Here is a 22,638-nt window from a genome sequence, read left to right as displayed (position 1 = left end):
TTGAGAGTTATTTAATCGCAATAGATGGTAAGAATTATGATCCTGAGAGGAAGGTGGCAATTTTGTTTGGATTATTGGGAGCAAATGGTCAAGAAATTTTCGATAGTTTGCCTGAGTATGAGCCACCCCCGGGACAGTTTATACCATTAGATGAATACCAAGAGGCACTCAAACGTTTGGAAAGGCAGTTTGGAGAGGAGCCTAATATTATGATTGGGCGTCATCATTTCACTATGCGTAAACAACAGGAGAATGAAACGGTTGAGGAGTATATTGGTGCTTTGCGGGTTCTAGCAACTAAATGCGAATATAATGACATGGTGGATGTATATATTAGGGATCAGTTTGTTTTTCACTGCCATGAAAAGAAAATACAAGAGAGGCTGTTGTCGTGTAAAAATCCAGCTTTACAAGAGGCAATTGATATTGCCAAAGGGATTGAGAGATCTCTTCAGACATCAAAAGTTTTATCTGCTTCCTCAAACTCAAGGGCTGATGTGTATGTTGTTAATGATTTAAAACAAAAGTACCCTGCTTATGAGAAAAGAAATAGAGATGGAAGGGGGACAGATTCAAATGTTATTATATGTTATAGATGTGGGTCAAAGAACCATAAAGCTGATTTTCAAGGATGTCCAGCACAAGGTAGAAAGTGCACAAAATGTATGAAAATTGGTCATTTCGCTACGTGTTGTAATAATTCCAGATCTCAAAGATTCCAGAAAGTGAAAGTAAGTTATGTTAATGATTTCGAGGAGGATATGTGTGCCAATATTGTTCTGTCTATTGATGACCAAACTGGAAATATTAAGGGTCCATTAGGCATGGCCCACATTGGAGATGTAGAGGTAAAGATTATGGCAGATTCAGGATCTCCGATCACTATCATTTCAGATGTGAAATACGCTAAATATTGGCCTGATACAGACTTGTTTGCTACAGATATATATGCCAAAGCATTCGGAGAGTCTGACATTAATGCATATGGGTATTTTTATGACTTGTTAAATATAAAAGGCAGGATAATTTCCACCAAAATATATGTGGCTGAAAAGGGAAAAGACATTGTAGGTTGGAAGGATTTAGCTAAGCTGGGCATTATTCTTAAACCAGGTGCGGATGACCCTATTGTTCTGGACGAAAATTTTGTACAAGCTTCTATTTCCTTGGTAAGTCCAGTTGTAAGTGATGATTTGGAAAATATTCTTAACAAATATGAGTCTTTGTTCGAAAATAGAATTGGTTGTGTTAAAGGTTTCGAACACGAAATTAAGTTGAAGAAAGGTGCAATACCAGTTAAACATAAGGTAAGGGCAGTTCCTTTATCAGTAAAGTCTGATTTGCAAGAACTCTTAAACAAGCTTGTCGAGGAAGAAGTAATTGAGCCAACAAATTCCTCAGAATGGATTTCGGCTATTGTTTTAATTAAAAAGAGAAATGGCGAAATCCGTTTATGTGCAGATTTGAGGTCGTTAAATAAAAATATTGTTGTTGATTGTTTCCCTCTGCCGAATATACAGGAGATTTTGGCAGCCACTAGTGGATCAAAGTATTTTTCAATTATTGACCTCAAGTCTGCATATCATCAGGTGCAGTTATCAGAAGTGTCAAAGGAGTTAACCACATTCATCACTCCTTTAGGGGCTTTCAGATTTAAAAGACTTCCATTCGGGCTGGCTTCTTCAGCCAGCGTATTCCAGAAATTGATGGAAGCTATTTTGAGTAGAGTTGACGGAGTACAAACATTCCAAGATGATATTCTTATACATGCGAAAACAGTAGAAGAACATAATGAAATATTGGATACTGTTTTAAGTAAATTGTTTAATAGAGGGATGACTGTATCTAAAAACAAGTGCAAATTTTTAAAAGAGGAGGTTGAGTATTTAGGCCACGTGTTAAGCTGTGAAGGTATTAGGCCCAAACTTGATTTAGTTAAAGCCATAACTGATGCCCCGAGGCCATGCGATAAGGATGCTCTTAGATCATTTCTCGGACTTAGCGAATATTATTCGCGGTTTGTTGAAAATTACTCTGGAAAAGTTGAACCTCTACGTGTATTGTTGCGCAAAGGAGAGAAATTTTTGTGGGCTGAAGAACAAGATAAGTCTTTTAAAATGATTAAAAATGCAATACTTAATGCTCCAACTTTGAAACCATACAATCCTGAAGGGCATAATGTTGTAACTGTGGATGCGAGTTCAGTGGGTATTGGAGCAGTATTCTCACAAAGGGTTGGCAATGAAAGTCATACTATCGCATTTATTTCTAGGAGGTTACAGGAAACTGAAAGACACTACAGCACCATAGAAAGAGAAGCATTGGCTTGTGTCTGGGCAGTTGAGAAACTAAGAATGTATTTATGGGGCAAAAGTTTTGACTTGGTTACAGACCATAAGCCACTCACTTTTCTTATGGATGGTTGTGGTAGAGGGAATGGAAAAATTTCATCCAGATTAATCAGGATTCTGTCAAAATTACAAGAGTATAACTTCACTATCAAACATATTTCTGGAAAATGCAATGTGAGAGCTGATTGTTTATCACGCCTTCCACTTGAATGTGATGATTGCAAGGAATATGATGACACTGAATGTGTAGTTTCTTTTGTAAACAGTAGCAATCAATTTACCAGTATTTGTGAGGAATCTGATTGGGTTTCGCAGCTTAATGATGACCCTGTATTAAGTAAAGTCAAAATATTTATTTCCAGTAGCTGGCCCCCAGTAAGAAATTTGAGTTCAGATCTGAGAACGTATGCACAAGTGGCAGATGATTTAAGCATCGAGGACGGGTTCATAATGAGAGGTGAACTGTTGGTACCCCCGCCTAAGGTAAGACGAATTCTTTTGCATAAGGCTCACAGAACTCACCTTGGATCTACATTAACCAAGAAAGCCCTTAAACAATATTATTGGTGGCCAGGTTTGGACTCAGAAGTTAATTCATATGTAGAATCTTGTGCCACGTGTTTGAATTCTGACAAACGTTGGAAGTCCAGAGTTCAGGAGTTGCGATTAGTGGACATACCATCTTCTTCTTGGAATAAAATTGCCATAGATTTCTCTGGCCCTTTTTATGCTTTAGAAAGTTCATGTAAGTTTTTAATGGTAGTTTGTGACTATTACAGCAAATGGGTATATTTCAAGTTTGTTCCCAATATAGATTCTAAGAGTGTTATTCAATTTTTAGAACAACTTTTTACTATTGAAGGTTTACCCCAAATCTTAGTGTCAGATAATGGTAAACAGTTGACATCGGAAATGATGACGACATTTTTGAAGAAAAATCGAATTTCACAAGAAAAGACTCCATTGTACTCCCCCAGATCCAATGGGCAAGTTGAGCGGGTCAACAGGTTTATTAAAGATGGTATTCAAATGGCCCTAGCAAACAATTTATCAGTTGTTGAATTCACTCAAGATAGAGTGGATATGTATAACAGAACTGTCAATAACGTTACCAATTTCTCCCCTTTCTTTCTTATGAGAGGTAGACAAGCCGTCACAACTATATCACCCAAGCTTTCTGTGCATCAAAAAGGGAAAAGTGACTTTACAGTTGTGGATGATGATAGTCTAAAAGTCAAGAGTTCTATCTGCAAGCAACAACTAAAATCCAAGAAATACTATGATGACACGCATAAAGCTGTTCACAAAGACATTGTTGTAGGGGATTGGGTGTTAGTGAAAAAACCAATTGTAAAACAGAAAGGAGATTCTAAATTTTTTGATCCTAGCGAAGTTGTAGAGGTATCAGGAGGTGCAATTCGTGTTTCAGAATTGGGTTGGAGGAACAAAAGTGATGTAATTAAAATCAAAGACTTTCAAAAGAAGTTGATGTCTGATTATAAAGATCAGAATACTGTATCACTTTCAGATAGCTTTTGGTATGAGGTGACATCTAGTGATGAGAATATGGTTAATGATAAGGAGTCTGAAATGTGTCCCTTTTCAAATCCCAATGGTGAAATGTGCCAGCGAAAAGACACTGCTGACGTGGCATTAAGATCAAATAGAGAATTGTGTTTAGAAGATTCCTCTTCTAACATCCAAGATTTGAATTCCCAAAGTTCTGCTGCAAATAAGTACAATGAAAGTGTAAGTTTGCAGAATGAGCAGGAGTCATTATTTTATCCTAATACTGTCGAATCTGCTAGTACAAGTTCAGGAAGAGTGGTACAGATGCCTAGCAAGTTTAGAGATTTTATAATGTATTAATTTCATTCTGCTCTTTTTGAAGGAAGGGAGATGTTGTAACATGTAAAGTTCACTATATGTTGGAAGGTTGGCGTTCCAGCTTTTCCTTGTGTTCTTCCCCTACCCCCTGCTCATTGGACATCGGGTGCCTACGTCACATCAATTATCAGGCTCGCTGTTGTGAGTTGTCATTCTAGCCCCAGCTGTTTGCCTTAACGGTCCTGCACTCGCGGGTCTTTGTAATTGTAATAAATTACTTACATAACTCAATTGGCCTTGCGTATTGCCTACATTGACACTTCAGAGTATAAATCTATACTACTATTATAAAGAGAGAACTGTGTCCTTTGAGCCAGGTAAACTCGAAAAGTACACCACCAATCCAAACACCCAAGACATCTTTGAAAACCTCAGGGCAAGCAGAAGGACATAGGCTATATAAAAATAAAAAATATACGTTGTTTAAAAAATTAGGAATAAAAATAAAGTAGTTCCTTGCAAGTAGTGCCGGCCGCGACGTCTGCGTGATGACATCGGGAAAGAACCTGGGCGTTTTAGTATTGTTTCAGCAAAGGGGACTACTTTTTCTTCGTTTTATATCTGCCCCGTTTTTATAAGGTATTGGCTGATGCCTGCAAGGAAACTATCGCACTTACTAGCGAGAGTCTGTTTATTCGTATTTTATAACTCACTGCCCTTGGAGCTTGCAACACTGACCATCGGTGAAAAAACGGCCCGCGGGACTACAAAATGACATCACAGCGGCCATTTTTGTAGTTCCGCCGGCTCGTGATGTCAGTCCCTTCCTTGTGTGCTTACCTCCCCTATCAGCATGCATGCCTTCACATCTTCTCTATACATTGCCTACTTAATGGTGTCTAATGCATGCATCCGACGGAAGTTTCTGCCACATTTACATTAACCTCGTCTGGTATAAACATTTACTCTGCTTCGAATGAGGGCTCCACTCGGAGTGCATTTCTAAATCCCTCCCTTGTTGACTCTGCGGCACGTGAGGAAAGCGAACAGCTGCAGGCCTTTAAAAGCAGGTGATGTTGGAAGCACGTTGTAAAACTGGCTTTTGGTAATAAAGGGAAAAGGACAGAACATTGTAACGACAGCACAAGTTTGCATGGCGACTTAAAAGTGAGCAATTATTTATGGTCCCATATTGCCATCTCGTGGCAATATTGGGAACTACACCCAACTGCACACTAATTTCATTATATGCATAAAAACACAGTACATTATCTAGCTACGATTACATTTAGGGTGACCAGATTTTGAAAATCAAAAACCGGGACAGGCTAGAAATAAAAGTAGAACTAAAGTTTTTTAGTCTTACTTCTATGTCTGGTCTGGCCTGGCCTGTCCCGGTTTATGTGCAGCCTTACAAATGTGTTCTTACATACATACATGCATACATATTCGTGCATGCGTATATCTATCTATACTACTATTATAAAAAGAGAACTGTGGGGCATATGTACAAGGGGGTTTATCTCCGCTTTTTGGCTTTAAAAGCCAAGAAAGCGGAGATCTCCCTATTACCAAGCTGTCGCTAACACCAGTTAGCAACAGCTAATAGGAGATAGCGACCATCTTGGGCCCCGCTTTGCATGTCAGTGATATTTATCACTAATGACATGCAAAGTGGGCGTGCCAAGATGTTAGCGACTGGAAACAGTCGCTAACATCGCTATCTCCTATTATCAACTTTTGGAGATTTTCGCGCTAAGCGCGAATATCTCCAAAAGCTAACACCTGCCCAGGAGCAGTTCTTAGCCATGTTATCCAATGGGAGGGGGATAACATGGCTAAGAGCATTAGCTCGATAATGCATGAATATCGCTGACTTTTCAGCGATATTCATGCATTTCGGCCGATTTTTATCGCTTAGGAGATAAACCTTGATAATAGCAAGGTTCCTAAGCGATAAAAATAGGCGATGCTTAGCGATGCTTACCGATAAAAAAATTCTCTCTAACCATACTTAGCGATAAATATCGCTATTTGTTGATAATATGCCCCTGTGTCCTTTGAGCCAGGTAAACTCGAAAAGTACACCACCAATCCAAACACCCAAGACATCTTTCAAAACCTCAGGGCAAGCAGAAGGACATAGGCTATATAAAAATAAAAAATATATGTTGTTTAAAAAATTAGGAATAAAAATAAAGTAGTCCCTTGCAAGTCGCGCCGGCCGCGACGTCTGCGTGATGACATCGGGAAAGAACCTGGGCGTTTTAGTATTGTTTCAGCAAAGGGGACTACTTTTTCTTCGTTTTATATCTGCCCTGTTTTTATAAGGTAAATGGCTGATGCCTGCAAGGAAACTATTGCTCTTACTAGCGAGAGTCTGTTTATTCGTATTAGGTGTTGCTGCATCAGGCCTAGAAGTAACTCAACTAGAAAACCTTAGACAGTCATAGGCACCACTTCAAAATTAAGGACAAACTAAATATGGAGTCAGAGCGACCAGTGGCTAACAAAAAAATAAAAATAAAATTTCTTTCCCACCCACCACGTAACTTTTAAAATTATCACTTGATAAAACGATTTTCATTTTCATCAGCAGCCACTGCCACAACACAGAACTGAAGTCGTCAAGCGAGTTCAGTGTCCAGGAGGAAAACTGACCCGGGCTGCCTCCTTCAAGCAGGGGTTACAAACAGTTGCTTTGCAGGCTAAAAATGAGCAATGACATTGACTGCTCTCTTCTAATCCCCTCCTGTCTCGTGACCTCGCTGGCTCTGGGCACAAGGGAAAGGAAAGAGCATTACGTAAAGCTCAGAGAACAGGAATATTCTCATACTCATATTTTTTCACCACCGATTTGAAAAATGCACAGGTCTCTCTCATTGATGGCCAGCACCGACATACACTTTTAGACACACCTCCCGCACCAAGTTCTAGAATTGCGAACTTTAGAGCTGGGGAGCTACGTTCGAATCTCGGCATCAGCTCAACATCCTGTGATTCCAGGCAAATCGCTTTGTCTCCCTGTGCCTACCACAAATGAATGTGTTCTTCTGTAATGTACATTGTGCTCATGCCATGTTGTCGAGTTAGCGCTATATAATATTGCAAGGAAAAATAAAGTAGGGAAACTCGAGTTCACACACTACTGAACGCGCACTCTTAAGTGCATCAGCAGTGCACTATAAGTCGGAGCGTTTCACAGGCCTGTCTCAGATAAGAAATGCTATCAAAACGAAATCCTACAAAACAATATACTACTGGCCGGCAGCAATTCATACCCTGACAACGTCGGGACGGGCTGCTAGTCATCTATAATGGTAGAATGTCCACCTCAACTAGATTAATATATTTCTGAAATTACATTTTTAATTGGTGATTGTCAGAAGTTTCTGAAAGGATGGAATATCTGAAAGTGTATGTGCTATCTTATAGTGTTTGATTTTCAGTAATATATTACATATAATAAAGAAACCCTACTCAACATTGGTGGCTGTTTGTATCCAAAACTTGTAACAAAGTTTGTAGACCTATTTTATGTTCTGTACTGCGACTCAAGATGGCTGTGAATTTAACGTTTTAGGGAAACAAACAAAATGATGGTCGGAGATAGGCCTTATTTAGAAAGAAACGTGGAACCAGTGTCTAACGCTATGCAATTAAACATATGAATGTCAGTGTCAAGAGGTGCTGATTTTCTATTCAAGACATATTCCAGTTGCATCTGAATTTCTTATTGACTGCTCAGCGGAAGTCAGCGCTGGCTGTGTGAGAGGGTCATGGGCTGAACAGTGCAGCATTGTTTTCATATATACCTCTCTGTATGGTTAAAGGTTAAAGTGATGTTAAAGATAGATGACAATGTAAGTTAAACGATAGCATTTTAATCTGAAAAAAAATGTACCATGGATGGTGATGTCATTAATTCTGTCATTTCAAATGTAATCAGGAATGTTATTAATGATATCATAGAACAGGTCCTGAGTGATGTAATAGGTGATGTCATATGAAAGGGCACAATATAAACAACAAACAATAACAATATAATAGAAATTTAAACTTAGAAATTGTGGTATATTATTCATGTTCTATGTATTTTGAACACTTTATTTTCAAGTTGTATTTTTTATAAAGAGATTCTTTAATATTATATTTATAAAAGTGTTCAACGTTATTTATAGTGTATGATCAAGAAAAGTAGTGTTGAAAGTAAATGTATTTTTATTTTTGGGGGAGGAGAATTTAACCATTTGTAATGATTTAATTACTATATTATTACTATTTAACTTATTTATGTTTTAATATTTTATCATTTTTTCCCCATCCTATATTTTATATTCTATTTTTTTGTTTATTGTGACTTGATCTTTAAAACACTGTGTTCCTCTAGTAGATATTTCAGTAGTAGATATGTTTATAATTTGCTTATTATGTGCAGTATTTTGGTAATTTTGATTTAAGAATAGATATTTTGGTAGTTATTATTTCGACTGCAATATTTTGGTACATAGATATTTCTGTAGTAGATACTTGTTTAGAGCCACAGGGCCAGAGGTTTGAGTTCAAGACACAGAGCTGGCATTTATTTATTTCAGTTCAAGGACCATGCTCATAATGGACAATTATAGTGTATAGATATGCCCGCAAGTAAATAGAACTAGACATATATTCAGCCAGTCCTTTTAAAGAAGATCCAATAGATAAGAAAATAAAGAAGATGCAAGTAATGAGAGTACTAAGGTACAGGAAGGAGATGATCACACACTTTTCCATAGCTTGGAGGAAAGGGAACAACTAAACTAACTAACTACTTCGTAAGTCACCCATTGTAGATTATCAAAAGGTACCCATCAGAAATGAGTATGTCATGAACGTATGAGGTTTTTTATTGTCAATGCACGAAACTCTATCTATATTTTATTAAAGAGCAGAAGTCTGATATTATAGGAAATAATTTATTTTTCCTGTTCCGCATCATGTACCAAGCAACATCATAAATGACGAGTTGTGACAAACACAATAAGCAAACAATGCCCCAACTGCTCCATTCTCGATTGACGCGAAGAGTGAAGAGTCCGGGCGAGACTAATCAAATGTGGAGACCTTAGAGTGAGACGTGTTGGATGATTCCATCAGGCTGAAAAACAAGGATACAATTAACAAACGGCCATGGATGGTTTGGCAGCAAAGTTAAGGATCAATGAGGTAGTGCGACAAAGTAATCTGCATAACAACAGTTAACATGACAAATGTTGAACCTTGACCAGAAGCTCTTGACTAGTTTGGAAGGGTACTGAAAATATCTCCACTTAAGTCTGTCACAAGTTCTCAAAGGGATTCCTGGCAGGAGTAAATGATTTAATACTGTGGCGTTCTCCACTATGAATGGAGAGACACCTACAGTCATAAATTACACTAAGGAAGTAGGACGTTTGGGAACACCCACAGAGTGAACTCTAATATCACTCCGCCCTCCCTCAAAATGGCAAGGGTTTTATTTCAGCCAAGGGCTGGATCACACTCAGATTTGATAGGGTGTGGAAGAAGTGCTTTCTTCTCAGGGAAAATGATTTTATTGAAGAAAATATGAAAAAAGAATAGAAAATATTTTTGCACAGTTGGTTCCTTTACAACTTTGCTTAAATGTATGCTTTGTAGATTTCCATGTAGAGGGAATAGGAGCGCATATACCATGTGGCGTTCTCAATAGTACATCAAACACATAAAATATGATGGGAGACATGCTTTCAATGTGTGTGACCACAACAATCACTTGCATTCCAATACATCATTCTTTTCCCCCATCATGCCACCTCAGGATACACCATATGCAAACCAGTCTTGACCCTGTGCCAATAGGAACAGTGCAGCCCGTAAAGCCTGGGGAGGTCCTTCCTGACCCATAACACAAGTAACGCAAGACTAGTTTTGCCCTAATTGGGGCTCGTCAGTCGTATGTAGCTTGTCTCTAGTCACACAGTTAGAAGAGGGACCCACGTCTGAGCATACCTTTGCCACTTAAGGTGGTACATTAAACACACACAATATGATTGAAGGAATATTGTATGTCAAGAAAATTCCTTAAATGTAACTCAGACAAAACTCTGCTAAGAGTGCTGGGTGGTCCTTCATCTATTTGATCCTCAGGTTGCTGATTTGACACACTGGGCCTCAACCCAGCTTCTTTCAGGACCCTTACAAATCTTGGTATGATATTTGATGATGACATTTCCTTCAAGATCCTGATTACTGAGGCATCTGAGGGCAGCTTCTTTCACCTCTGACTTTTAAGGGAACATATTTCTTTCATCGCTGAGAACTCTGGCTATCCCACTATTCAAGCCATTGAGGGAGCAAGAATGAATTATGTAGTCGACTGTAAATTGGTTTACCTTCATCTAATCTGTCGAAAGCACAACTAGTATAGAATCCAACTGCCTTACTTCTCCTTAAATTGCCCGGCTGTGTTCCCATCTCTTGGTAATTGCACTCCTTGCACCAGCTTCCCATACGTGAACGAGACCTAGTCAAAAGTCTTTGTTTTAATTTTAAAGCCCTTTATAACAATGGACAGCTTCAGGCAGATGGTTTCTTGGTCCATGCCATCCAGCTCCTCAGGGTATACTTGAAGGAGATGTTTAAGATTAGGAAGGCCGGCCAGGGCGGTAAGGCTTCTGCTCTCCGGATGGCTTCATCCTGAAATGACTTACCACAGGCTCTCAGATTCTACCTGAAGTTCAGGACAGAATCTTAACACCTTGGCTGCTATGGCTTTTCCCCTCCTGTGCTGGGAGGCTTTGAACTCTATTGTTCATGACGAGCTCAGCTCGTCATCAGCACAGCTCAACCGTGCCTCATGACGAGCTGAGCTCGTCATGAGCATCGAAGGGGTTAATATGCAACTCTTTTAGCTTCAGTGGGTGTCACGCAGCAGGTCTACCTACAGTTAGCTCTGCTTCAGAGCACCTTGTGCGCTTTATAAACACAACAAATTAAATAAATATACAAATAAGACTACACATTAGTTATGCACACTATGAACAAAATGTGTACAACTTACACATCATGTTTTGATCATCTTAACTAAAGCAGTGCGTCCAGTGATCAGTCTCATGATATCTCATCACATCTCACCATTTTACTATAAGAGATGCATTAAAGCTTTATTACTTCAGATAAAGGCTCAAGGCAGCAGCACAGCCCAGGGTGGGACCCTCAATACAAAGTGAACTTTTGGGAGGAGGGGTTCCACCATGGGATGACCACAAGACTTGTTGCCAGCCTTCTCTTCTGAGGTTGGCCATTTCCTATCATGCGTCAATACTCACCAGTGGTTTATTTGCAGTGATGTCCACAGCCATTGCTTACGCAGGTCTGACCCTTAGGACAATATCCTTCTGGTCCACACAGTTCAGCGCACACTCCTATTTCTGGAATAGAGAAATACAACAGTATGAACAGACATTATTAACATGTTAAAAACCTGTGAGTGCCCCATTTAGGCACCACAGTAATGCAAATAGCATCTTATAGCCTGAAGATGTTCATGAGTATTGACAGCCGAGAGTCAATACGCCATTCCCTCACACCCTTGAACCTTTACTAACTTTTCTCAAGACCCTAATCCAAATCCCACCTGCCTCATTGTAAATCCACCCCCTGGAGAGAAACACTCCCAAGGAATGTCCCAGATTCAAATATAGACAACAAGTCACCAGAATGATGGGTGCATAAGAAGTGGCATCATCTATGCTTTGGTTCTCATGACATCAGATGTTCCACCCTACCTGTAGGCCCTAAGATCAAAACTTAAGTTTAACTGAGACAAAAGTCTAAATGTACTACTCCTAAATGCCCTTTGTGAATACCGAAAATCGTAAAGTTAGACTTTAGTCAGTTTACTTTTGTGAATCCTGCCCCAGGTATGTAACTCTTGCTAAAAGACACAAGGTGCAGCGGCCTAAGGCCAGCATTGAGGAAAATCACTGGTGATGGACGGAATGCGGGAATTGATCTGTGCATTTGTTAATTAGGGGGCCATATTTCAGACCCTTGGGGCATAGTATCAACAACTAGCGATATTTATCGCTAAATGAGCTTAGCAACTTTTTTTTATTGCCGCACATCGCCGGATTTTACCGCTGAGATAACGTGCTATTAGCAACGTTTATCTCAAATGCGATATAATATGCGGCGATAGCGGCTCAATGCGTGAATATCGCTGAAAATCCAGTGATATTCAGGCATTAACGCCAATAGGGTCTTAACCTGAATATCCAAGTCCCATTGGATATACAGGTTAAGAAGTGGTCCGAGCAGACGTTAGTTTTCAGCGATATTTGCGCTTAGCGTGATTTTTTTATCGCTATGCCTGCGTTGATAATAGGCAATAGCGATGTTAGTGACTGCTTTCAGTCGCTTACAGGTTGGGTACGCCCACTTTGCATGTCATTAGCATTAAATATTGCTGACATGCAAAGCGGGCCCCAAACCGCTCGCTATCGCCTCAAAGCTGTCGCTAACTGATGTTAGCGACAGCTTGCTAATAGTGCGATGAAATTATCTACGCTTTTTTAATTTCATATCGCCCGCCTTGATAATATGCCCTCTTCTTTTTAGGTAAATGTGCTACTTTAAACAAAGATTGTCCATATGTAAATCAGTCTTGAGTCCACTCCAATAGGAACAGTCCACCCTGTAGTGCCAGGCCAGGTCCACCTCAGAGGAAATGCAAGAAAACTCAGACCAGTGTTGGCTTCGTAATGTGATGGTTTAAATGTCATTGTGAACCTTTGAGTGAATGTGATGCATAGTGAATGAATGTAGGGGGTATGCTTTAGTGTGAGGTGCTATGTGTGAATGTGAAGGGGTGTGCATCAAAGTGAAGGGGAATGTGGGAATTCGAAGGGATGTGTGAAAGTGAAGGGATATGCCTTCAAGCAAAGGGCAATATGTGAATGTAAGTCAATGAGCATGAATCTGAAGGTGAACACAAAAATGTGAGAGGACATGCAAGATTGCCAGAAGATAAGAATAGAATCTGAAGGTCCATGGCGGGTTGGGAAGGGGTGTGCATGAATGGGAAGGAGTATCAATGAATGTAATGGGGTAATTTTGAAAAAGAAGTTGTATGCACAAGAACGAAGGGGTATGCATGAATTTTAATGTAAATTGTATGTGTGAATGTGGAAGGGTATGTGGGAATATAAAAGGGCATATGTGAATATAAAAGAGCATTTGTGAAGGGTATGGGTGAATGTGAAGGGGTTTATATGAATATACAAAGCTATGTGTGAATTTGAAAGGACATGCATGAATGTAAAAGGTATGTTTGAATGTGAAGGGATAAATGTGAATGATGAGGTATGTTTGAATGTGAAGGGATAAATGTGAATGATGAGGTATGTTTGAATGTGAAGGGGTATAAGTGAATAGTAATGACATCCGAATGTGAAACGGTATGCGTGAGTTCCGAATGGTAAATGTCAATGTGAAAGAATATATGTGAATGTGGGGGCATATGAGATATGAAAGTGTATGTGTGAATGTGCTGGGGCATGCATGACATTGAATAAGTAGGTTTGAATATGACAGGTCTTATTTCATAGTTTATGGTACGTCTAAATGTGAAAGGGTATGGGTAAACGTGAAGGCGTATATCTGAATCAGAGTGGTATGTGTCATTGTGAAGGGGGATTTTTGAATGCAAAGTGATATGCATGCGTATGGAGTATGCATGAATATGTGTGTGAACGTGCTATGCATGACTGTTAAAGGGTACATATGAACGTACAAAGCTATGTGTGAGTCTAAAGGGTATGTTTGAATGTGAAGGGGTATATGTGAATGACGTGTGAGTGTGAAAGGGTAAATGTGAATGCATAGGGGTATATGTAATATGAAGGAGCATTTGTGAGTGTGATGGGGCATGCGTGACATTAAATGGGTATGTTTGAATATGAAACAGCTTATTTGAAAGTGTATGTTAGATCTAAATGTGAAAGGGTAGGGGTGAACGTGAAAGGGTATATGTGAATCAGAGTGGCATGTGTGAATGTGAAGGGGTGCAATCCCTCACGACGCATGCCTGAACAACGCGGTCTTAACAAGAACCGTGTCTTAACTATGCAAGCCTTTACCACGCATGCCTTTACAACCAATTTAGTTGTAATGGCATAATTGGTAACAGCATATGCACAATTAAGGCTATGCCCTAGCCCCTGCCCTGAGTCCTAAAACCCATCCTAAATCCCAGCGCCCTGCCCAGACTATGACCCCAGACCTAAAAACAACCCAGCCCCCCTCCCTGACTTCTAAAAACCCGGACCCCGGCATTAAAATCGAACTGCCTCGCCAGGCCCTGCACCCCGAGCCCTAAAACCCAGGTTCAGCCTTGAAATTGACCCGACCCCCCCTGCCCTGAGCCCTAAAACCTTGACCCTGGACCTAAAAAACACCCCAGCCTACCTCCTGAAAACCGTCCCCCCAGCCGTAAGAAGTACCCTGACCCCCGTCCAGAAGGCCTAAAACACGGACTTGAGTCCTACCCAGCCCCCCACTCTGAGCCCTGTAGTGTTCCGGGGCGCAGGGCAGCGGTCTAGCTGACCCGCGCCACTGGAGCGTCCCCGCGCTGACGCGTTACGTCAGACGTGGGAGCTTATAAAAATAAAGAGGCGGGGCTATGGCGGCAGTCGGGAGCCACGCGTAAACTGTAAACTTGGCTCCTGTGATTAATAGTGTTACGAGGGTCACACAGAACCCACCTCACTGCCTGCACTACGCCCTCCTAGCCTGGCGGTCTCTAAGGGCGGCAAACTTCATTCTCGAGCACCACGTGGGGAGAATAGTCGGAAGGCCCTAAGCCACATGCGCAGAGTCCTCGCTCAGGACACAGCCAGCATACAAGGAACAGAGGCGAAGGCAAAACCTGCGGAGCGGCACCAGCGCCTCCGACGACATCTGAGTGGGTAAGGGCAGCGCACCACGCCGTTACCCCAGGCCAAGACTTGCCCAAGGGGAAGTTAATACGCGCATCACCACCGAGGCCCTAGGACCCGGTCGTAAGAGCGTGCCCCCATACCGAGGTGCCCATACGGTCGACCCACAGAAGGGACGGTTGTCAGTCCCCAGGGCCACCGCCGCATCCCAAGAGCATCCCAGACTCTGAGCGGCGCACCGCGCACGTGCCAAAAAGGTATCCATTCCCGCCCTAGAGCCCTTGGTAGTGGACGGAGATCCATCTTCCCCCACTCCACGCTGACGGGATTGGACGGACCGCCTCCAAATCTACTTTGAGCCCTACTCCTCCACCTAGGGGGCAAGGATATACACTGCATTTATAAAACGCTGACGGAAGCCACCCCGAAGATGTACCAAACACTCCTCGCAGCTCTGACCGCCTACTTTGAACCCATGGCGAGTAAGGATTATGAGCGATTCAAATCAAATCAAATCAAATCATCTTTATTCGGTTTCCATTTTTTTGAAAGCCATAAAAGTACATAAAAACACAATAAATATGAAAAATCACATTCATTCAGTATCAAACAGTGTCTTGAAGGCGTATTTTTAGCAATCCATCTTATATCAGAAAAAGATACTCAATCAGAATTCATAAGTTCGATCAGTGCCTAATGCATAATTTGAGATACTGTGCAACAGATTCTGTCATCAGATTATTTTCCAAAAATTGTAGCGCCAAGTAGGCAGGGCGACATTTGCGAATTTTTAAAACTTTTAATAATGGTATTATCCACCGCCTACGTAGTGCCGTATAAAATTTGCAGAAAAAGAGGACATGATTTGTAGACTGTGGGGACATTAGGTCACAAGAACACACCGAAATATTATGTGTCCAGTCATTCTGGTTGGGAAATAAAACCATATAATGGTATAAATTAAACCTAAAACGAGTAAGAAGAAGTTTTTCATATTGTGTTAAATCATACTGCAAGTACGGTTGGATGGTGGGGACCAGCTGTATTAGTAGACATTGTTGGACTGATGGCTTCCCTATTTCACTCAACAACCGTAGTTGAGATAAGTGCGACAGACAGAGTATTTTTAGTTCTTTTTTCGATATGTCTGTTACTGACCAACCATTTTATCTTTGTCATGTTATCTAGTTTCATGCAGTCCAGAATTATTGTTCTTGTGAGCTGGCACTCGTCCATTGCCCATATTCTGCGCCACAACATGATCGGTTGGATTTTAATGATGTCGGAGATATAATCCACCCCGAGTTCAAGGTGACATCCAAATGTAGTTGTGCTTTTTGGTACAGCCAGTAAAAATCTTAAGAAAGAGTTTTCAACTTTTTGTAACTGTTCTGCGTTTGTCGTTCCCCAGACCCCTGCTCCGAAGGTGGCTGTACTAATGCATTTGGCATTGTATATCTTGATCATCTCGGTCAGAGGTCTGAGCGATTCATCTTCCGCCAGGCGAAGCAAGAAGCCGATGAGTCACTAGATGCTTTCCATGGCAGATTGAAAGAACTGGCTAGCTCCTGTAGGTTCCGAGACGAACAAGAGGAAATTCAAGGGCAAATCATCCAAGGCTGTTTCTCGTCCAAACTCCGAGTCGCCATACTCCAAGAAGACGATAAACCCCTCGCAGACATGCTCAAGCTCGGCCGATCTAAAGAACTGTCCCAGGCGAGGGCTTCCCACATGGAGTCGGCCCTACACCGACCTGTCAAAACTGAAAAGGTTAACACAGCAGAAAAGGTGAACGTAGTCAGACCCAAGGGAAGACAAATGGGCGGAAGAAAGCAACCAGACAAAAGGAAGGAGTGTGAATATTGTGGAGGACAGCCCCACCGCCTGCAAGACTGCCCAGCGGGAGGAAAGAAATGTAGCGCATGCGGGTGGATGAACCACTTTGCAGCAGTATGCAGGTCCACGAGAGCCAAAAAGGGAGCTGCACACGTGGTGAGAGAAGAAAGAGATAGTGGAGATATGGATGACGATACTGAGGACTATCCAGTCTACTACGTGAACGCCATCAATCAACCAGAAAGGAAGAAGCGCCGCCTCCCAAAATGACGCATTAAGATTCACCAACAAGAGGTGAGAGCCACCATTGACACAGGGACGTCTACTGAACGGATGGCAGCGAGTGTATACAACCAACTAAGGACGAAACCTCCACTACGCGAGGCAAAGATCCGAGTGTTCGCATATGGCCAGAAGACGCCTATCCCTCTGATCGGGTGTTTCAAAACAGAACTACAGCACCACGAGGCAAAGGTACCCTCAATGATCTATGTTATGAAGGAGGGCAGCGGCATGCTGCTGAGCGGACAGTCGGCCAAAGATCTCAAGCTCATATCCTACGCCCTAGCAGTACTCGAAGAAGAACTCAACACCATAATGGAGGAGTTTGAAGACGTGTTCAAAGGCATCGGATGCCTAAAAGGGAAAGAGGTGTCTCTCCACATCGACCCATCAGTCCAACCAGTCGCGCTGAGACATGGGCGCATTGTGTTCCACCTAAGGAAAAAGGTTGAAGAGGAACTCTAAACACTAGAGAGACAGGGGATCATAGAAAAGGTCAGTGGAACCACCCCGTGGGTATCTCCAATTGTAGTGGCCCGAAAACCCAAGCAACCAGGACAGGTCCGCATCTGCGTGGGTATGCGCCACCCGAACACAGCGGTGAAGAGAGAACGGCACCTGACCCCCACAATAGACGACATCCTAGGGGAACTCAATGGGGCGAAGTGGTTCTCCAAGGTGGATCTTCGATCAGGATATCATCAACTACCTCTTCACCCTGACTCAAGGTACATACCCACCTTCTCCACTCATGTAGGACTAAGACGATATCGACGCCTTAATTTTGGGATATCGAGTGCAGCTGAGGTATTCCAGAACACCATCCGCAAAGTCCTCAGTGGACTCCCAGAAGTTCTAAACGTGAGCGATGACCTACTCATTTATGCAACATCCGTTGAAGAACATCACCAAAGACTACGAGGAGTTCTACGAAGAATCAAAGAGTCAGGTTTAACCCTACACCGAGAAAAGTGCCAATTCCTGCAGCACAAAATCAGTTTTTTTGGGTACACTTTCTCAGACCACGGAGTGGCACCGGATCCCGACAAGGTAAAGGATGTCCAAGAGGCCCCAGCCCCAATGAATGTCTCAGAAACAAGGAGCTTCCTGGGCATGGTGAACTTCTGTGGACGCTTCATCCCGGATCTCTCCAACCTCACCAAACCTCTCCGAGAACTGACCAAGTCAGCCACCAGGTGGCAATGGGGCCCGGAGCAAGAGAAAGCATTCCGGGACACAAAGGCAGCCCTCTCAGCTGACACCACCCTCTCATACTTTGACCCCTCCAAGCCCATCATTGTGGCCGTGGACGCCAGCCCTTTTGGCCTAGGGGCGGTGCTGACGCAACTTCAGAGCAACGGAGAGTGGGCACCCATCGCCTACGCCAGCCGCTCATTGATGGACACGGAGCAGAGGTATTCACAGTTTGAGAGAGAGGCCATAGCCATCCACTGGGCCTGCCGTCACTTTCATGTCTATGTGTACGGCCACTCCTTCACAGTGACCACTGACCACAAACCTCTCCCACCCCTGTTCCAAGGCTCAGTCTCAAAACCACCTCTGAGAATCGAGAAGTGGATCCTTCAGCTACAAGGGTACGACTACCGAGTAGAGTATAAGCCAGGGTCAACTAATCCCGCAGACTACCTGTCCAGGCACCCCCGAGAAGCTACCCTGAAAGAGAAGGAAGAAGCGGAAGACACAGAGGAGTATGTCCGTTTGGTGACGGAAAGATCCCGACCTCTTCCCATGAGCCTCGAGTCCATCATTGAAGCTTCTCAGAATGACGAGTGCCTCACACTGGTCGCTGATGCAGTCAGATCAGGGAACTGGCGCCCCATCCAGGAATCCCTCAGCAAAAGGACACCACAAGCAAAAATTACCCTAGAATCCATCCTGAGAATCAAGGAAGAATTGTCTCTCGACAGCCAAGGATGCCTCCTACGAGGACCCCGCCTAGTCCTGCCAGCCAGCCTAACCAATCAGGCGGTAGAACTAGCGCATAGAGGACACCAAGGTATGGTGAAAACCAAGAGCCAACTGAGAGCGAAGGTGTGGTTCCCGGGCATGGACCCCAAGGTGGAACAAACTGTCAGATCCTGCAACTGGTGTCAAGCTGCGGGGCAGCCGGACCGCCCTCACCCAGTGGTAACCGAAGACAACCCTCAGAGACTGTGGGAATGCGTAAGTGCGGACTTTGGCCACCTTCCGGACGGGCAATATGCGCTCATGATAATTGATGACTTCACCAAGTACCCGGAAGTGGAAATCGTAGGGAGCCAATTGGCCACGGAAGTCATCGCCAAATTCGAGAAGACGATCGTCACTCATGGCATATTCGGGGTAGTCAAGACAGACAATGGACCACCCTTCCAAAGTCAAGAATTCGAAGAGTACCTCAAGAGCTGGGGCATCCACCATTGCAAGATAACCCCGCACTGGCCCCAGGCTAACGGGGAAGTCGAGAGGTTCATACGCACGCTCAACAAGACCATCCGCATAGCCCTCGAAGACGGGTCACCCCTAGAAAAGGCCATTTACAGTTTCCTGAGGGAATATCGCATGACCCCACACGTCACAACGGAGGCAGCACCAAGTGCGTCAACCATGGGCCGGATTGTGAAAGACACTCTCCCGAACCACTCCACGTGGGTTCCCGAGCGATCCAGCAAAGAAAAGGCCCTAGCAAAGCGGACTCACTCCAACGAGCAAGCCAGCAAACGACGAGGGGCCGTGAGTCCACGATTCAAGCAAGCGACCAAGTATATGTCAAAGACCACTACCCAGGAAGCAAGTTTCGACTCCCGTTTAACCCCGACCGTGGACTGTCACTCGCCGGTCCGGGACTATGGTGACAGCCCAGAGAAGAGCTGAAACGGTCACCATGGACGTCTCATTTTTCAATAAAGCACATCAGAACAATTCACCGGGTCCAACACAGTCCTGCCCGAGCACACCGCACGGAGTGGAGCCTGAGGCGGAGCCGTACATCTCGGAGGAAGAAGGCCCAGGAGACCCAGATACCTACCAAGTTCCAACTTCCCCTGATAGCAGAATGTCGAGCCCGTCTCCTCCAGCTGGAGGAAACAGCACCCCGACTCCGGGGACACCGAGGGCCACAACATCCAGAGGGGGGCAGTCCAGGTATGGACTAATACGGAACCCTGCGCCATCCTCCCAACTGGCTGATTACCTGGTGGACTGACTCCCTGAATGAACACTAACAGACTGGTAACAGATCCATCGTTTATAATATACTGTAATGTTGATGTTTCTCTATTTTGATAAAGGTTAGAAGAAATGTAGTGTTCCTGGGTGCAGGGCAGCAGTCTAGCAGACCCGCGCCACCGGAGCGTCCCCGCGCTGACGCGTGATGTCAGACGCGGGAGCTTATAAAAATAAAGAGGTGGGGCTACGACGGCAGTCTGGAGCCACGCGTAAACTTGGCTCCTGTCATTATTAGCGTTACCAGGCCGCTCACTCGGCGCTAGCCTCACGACCAACGCTACAATCCCTAAAACTGGCCTCTCTGCCCTATAAAATACCCTGACCAACCGCCCTGAGCCCTAAAACCCTAAAAAATTACCAGATCCCTAAACTCCCAGGAATCGTACTCACCACTCGGTTCCTCGTCCGATCAGTAAGTCAACTCCGACCCTCCACCATTCGCTCTGAGTAGAGAGCGTTAACTACTACTAAAGTCTAAACCATGCATATGTGTGGTAAAGGCATATGCGTGGTAAAGGCATATGCGTGGTTTAGACGTGCGTGGTTCCGCCTGTGTTGTTTAGTCATGCGCAGTTTAGGCTGCCTGGTTAAGGCTGTGTCCTGTATGTGAATGGTATGTGTGAATGTGAAAGGGTAATTGTGCGAGTGCGAAGGGTCATGCTTGTTTGAATATGACATGATTTATGTGAAAGTGAACGGTATGTGTGTGCTTCTCTGTTGTACATATTACACCTGTTCCCACTTTCCCTCTCACACTCTCCCCACTGTCTGTTTCTATTGAATTCTCTATTTTTCTGTCTGTTCCTCTGTCTTTTCCTCTGTCTCCCTTTTACTTTCCTACCCATTTGTCTGACTACTTTCTCTTGCTTTCTCTCACTAACTCTCACTCAGTGCCTCTGTCAATGGGTGTGGGATGTCACTTCCTGTGATATCATTGATGTCAAAGAGTGTGTGATGTCACTTTCACTAACCCTAATATTATAGGAGATCATCGTCCAGGGCAGCCCTGTTTATAAGAACTGACCACGCGCCTAGAAATAATGATGTGATAGCCTGTGTGTGGAGCTGGGAAATATTTGGGGTACTAAAGCCATAAATGATGACGTTGAGGCTGAAGGGGAGCTGTAGGCATTACCTACACCCACTCTTGTCTCTGCAGTGGCGGGGTTGGGACTGCCTGCCTAACACGTGCCTTCTCCACACTTCCTTCTGTGCCGTCAGTCTTTCATTAGACTGTGATACCTCAGGCACAAGACGGGGCGAACTTGGGGGTCTGGATAGACCCCCCTCTATAGTTAGAGTGGGGACTCCCTTCCTTCCCCCAACTTGAGCTAAGAGGAATCTGAGAAGTGTCACCTGTGCCCTGGCAGGATGTAGAGACGCTGTACGTGTGTAATCTGGCCTCAGGGCGCTTTAAACCCCAGCCCATTGAGAGCGGCCCCTGGATGTGCACTAGAGGCCAGGGTGGGTGGGATGCTGGTGAATCTCTTATCTGACTTAACAATGATCCTTCTACCGCTTAATGAATACCTTGTCGACGCCATAAACACAATTTAAAGGTGTCGTACCAATTTCCGCCATTCTGAAAATGCAGGGCTGTGCCATATTTACGATAATACGGCATAGTCCTGTATTTCCTCTAGCGCTGGCTCTTAGTTCAGCTGCAGCACCAACGCAGGAACCCTTGCATCATAGTGAAAAGGTGTCTGTGTTGAGGGGATAACTGTTAATGTGCAGGAAGGTATCCCTTCCTGCACATAAACAATCACCAATGGTGATTAGTAACCCCTATGTGTGCTGCATTGTGCAGGACACTTACAAGTTGCAAATTGCCATTTTTTTATGGTTGTTCATGTGCAGGAAGAGACACCTTCCTGCACATGAACCGTCATTCATGGACTAAGATGGAAACAGCAAAAACGAAGAGAAATAAACAATTTCTCCTTGTTTCGCCATGTTTAGACCTGGGGCTGCCCCTATTTACACCACCCTTGTAAATAGGAAGCATCGTCAACATCAAAGAGTGTTGCGACCGAATGCTCAATGCAACACCCACTGCCGGGACCTTTCACACTAATTGTAGCGTGAAAGGCGGCTTTATTTACAAGGCGGCGTTTTAGCCATGTTAAGTGGTTTAACGTCGCCGTGTTATTAACGTGAAGAGTTTATGGCCAACG

At 43.5% G+C, this 22,638-nt stretch overlaps 1 protein-coding gene across 1 annotated transcript in view; it reads right to left on the bottom strand.

Moving 5' to 3' along the window:
• Positions 1–9,046: 9,046 nt before the first annotated feature.
• The window catches only part of LOC147693252 (uncharacterized), a 37,775-nt gene continuing 24,183 nt past the window's right edge, over positions 9,047–22,638 (bottom strand). The window contains exons 4-5 of the mRNA XM_086933650.1: positions 11,507–11,608; positions 9,047–9,315 (exon numbers count right to left, since the gene is read on the bottom strand). Coding sequence (XP_086789776.1) covers positions 11,514–11,608 — 95 coding nt within the window. The 3' untranslated portion in view covers positions 9,047–9,315; positions 11,507–11,513. The remainder of the gene's footprint in view (positions 9,316–11,506; positions 11,609–22,638) is intronic.

The sequence above is a fragment of the Lissotriton vulgaris genome, chromosome 8 (genome assembly GCF_964263255.1).
Source record: "Lissotriton vulgaris chromosome 8, aLisVul1.2, whole genome shotgun sequence".
Lineage (NCBI taxonomy): Eukaryota > Metazoa > Chordata > Amphibia > Caudata > Salamandridae > Lissotriton > Lissotriton vulgaris.
Note: the sequence above shows the minus strand (reverse complement) of the source record. Positions and strands in the feature narration are given on the sequence as shown.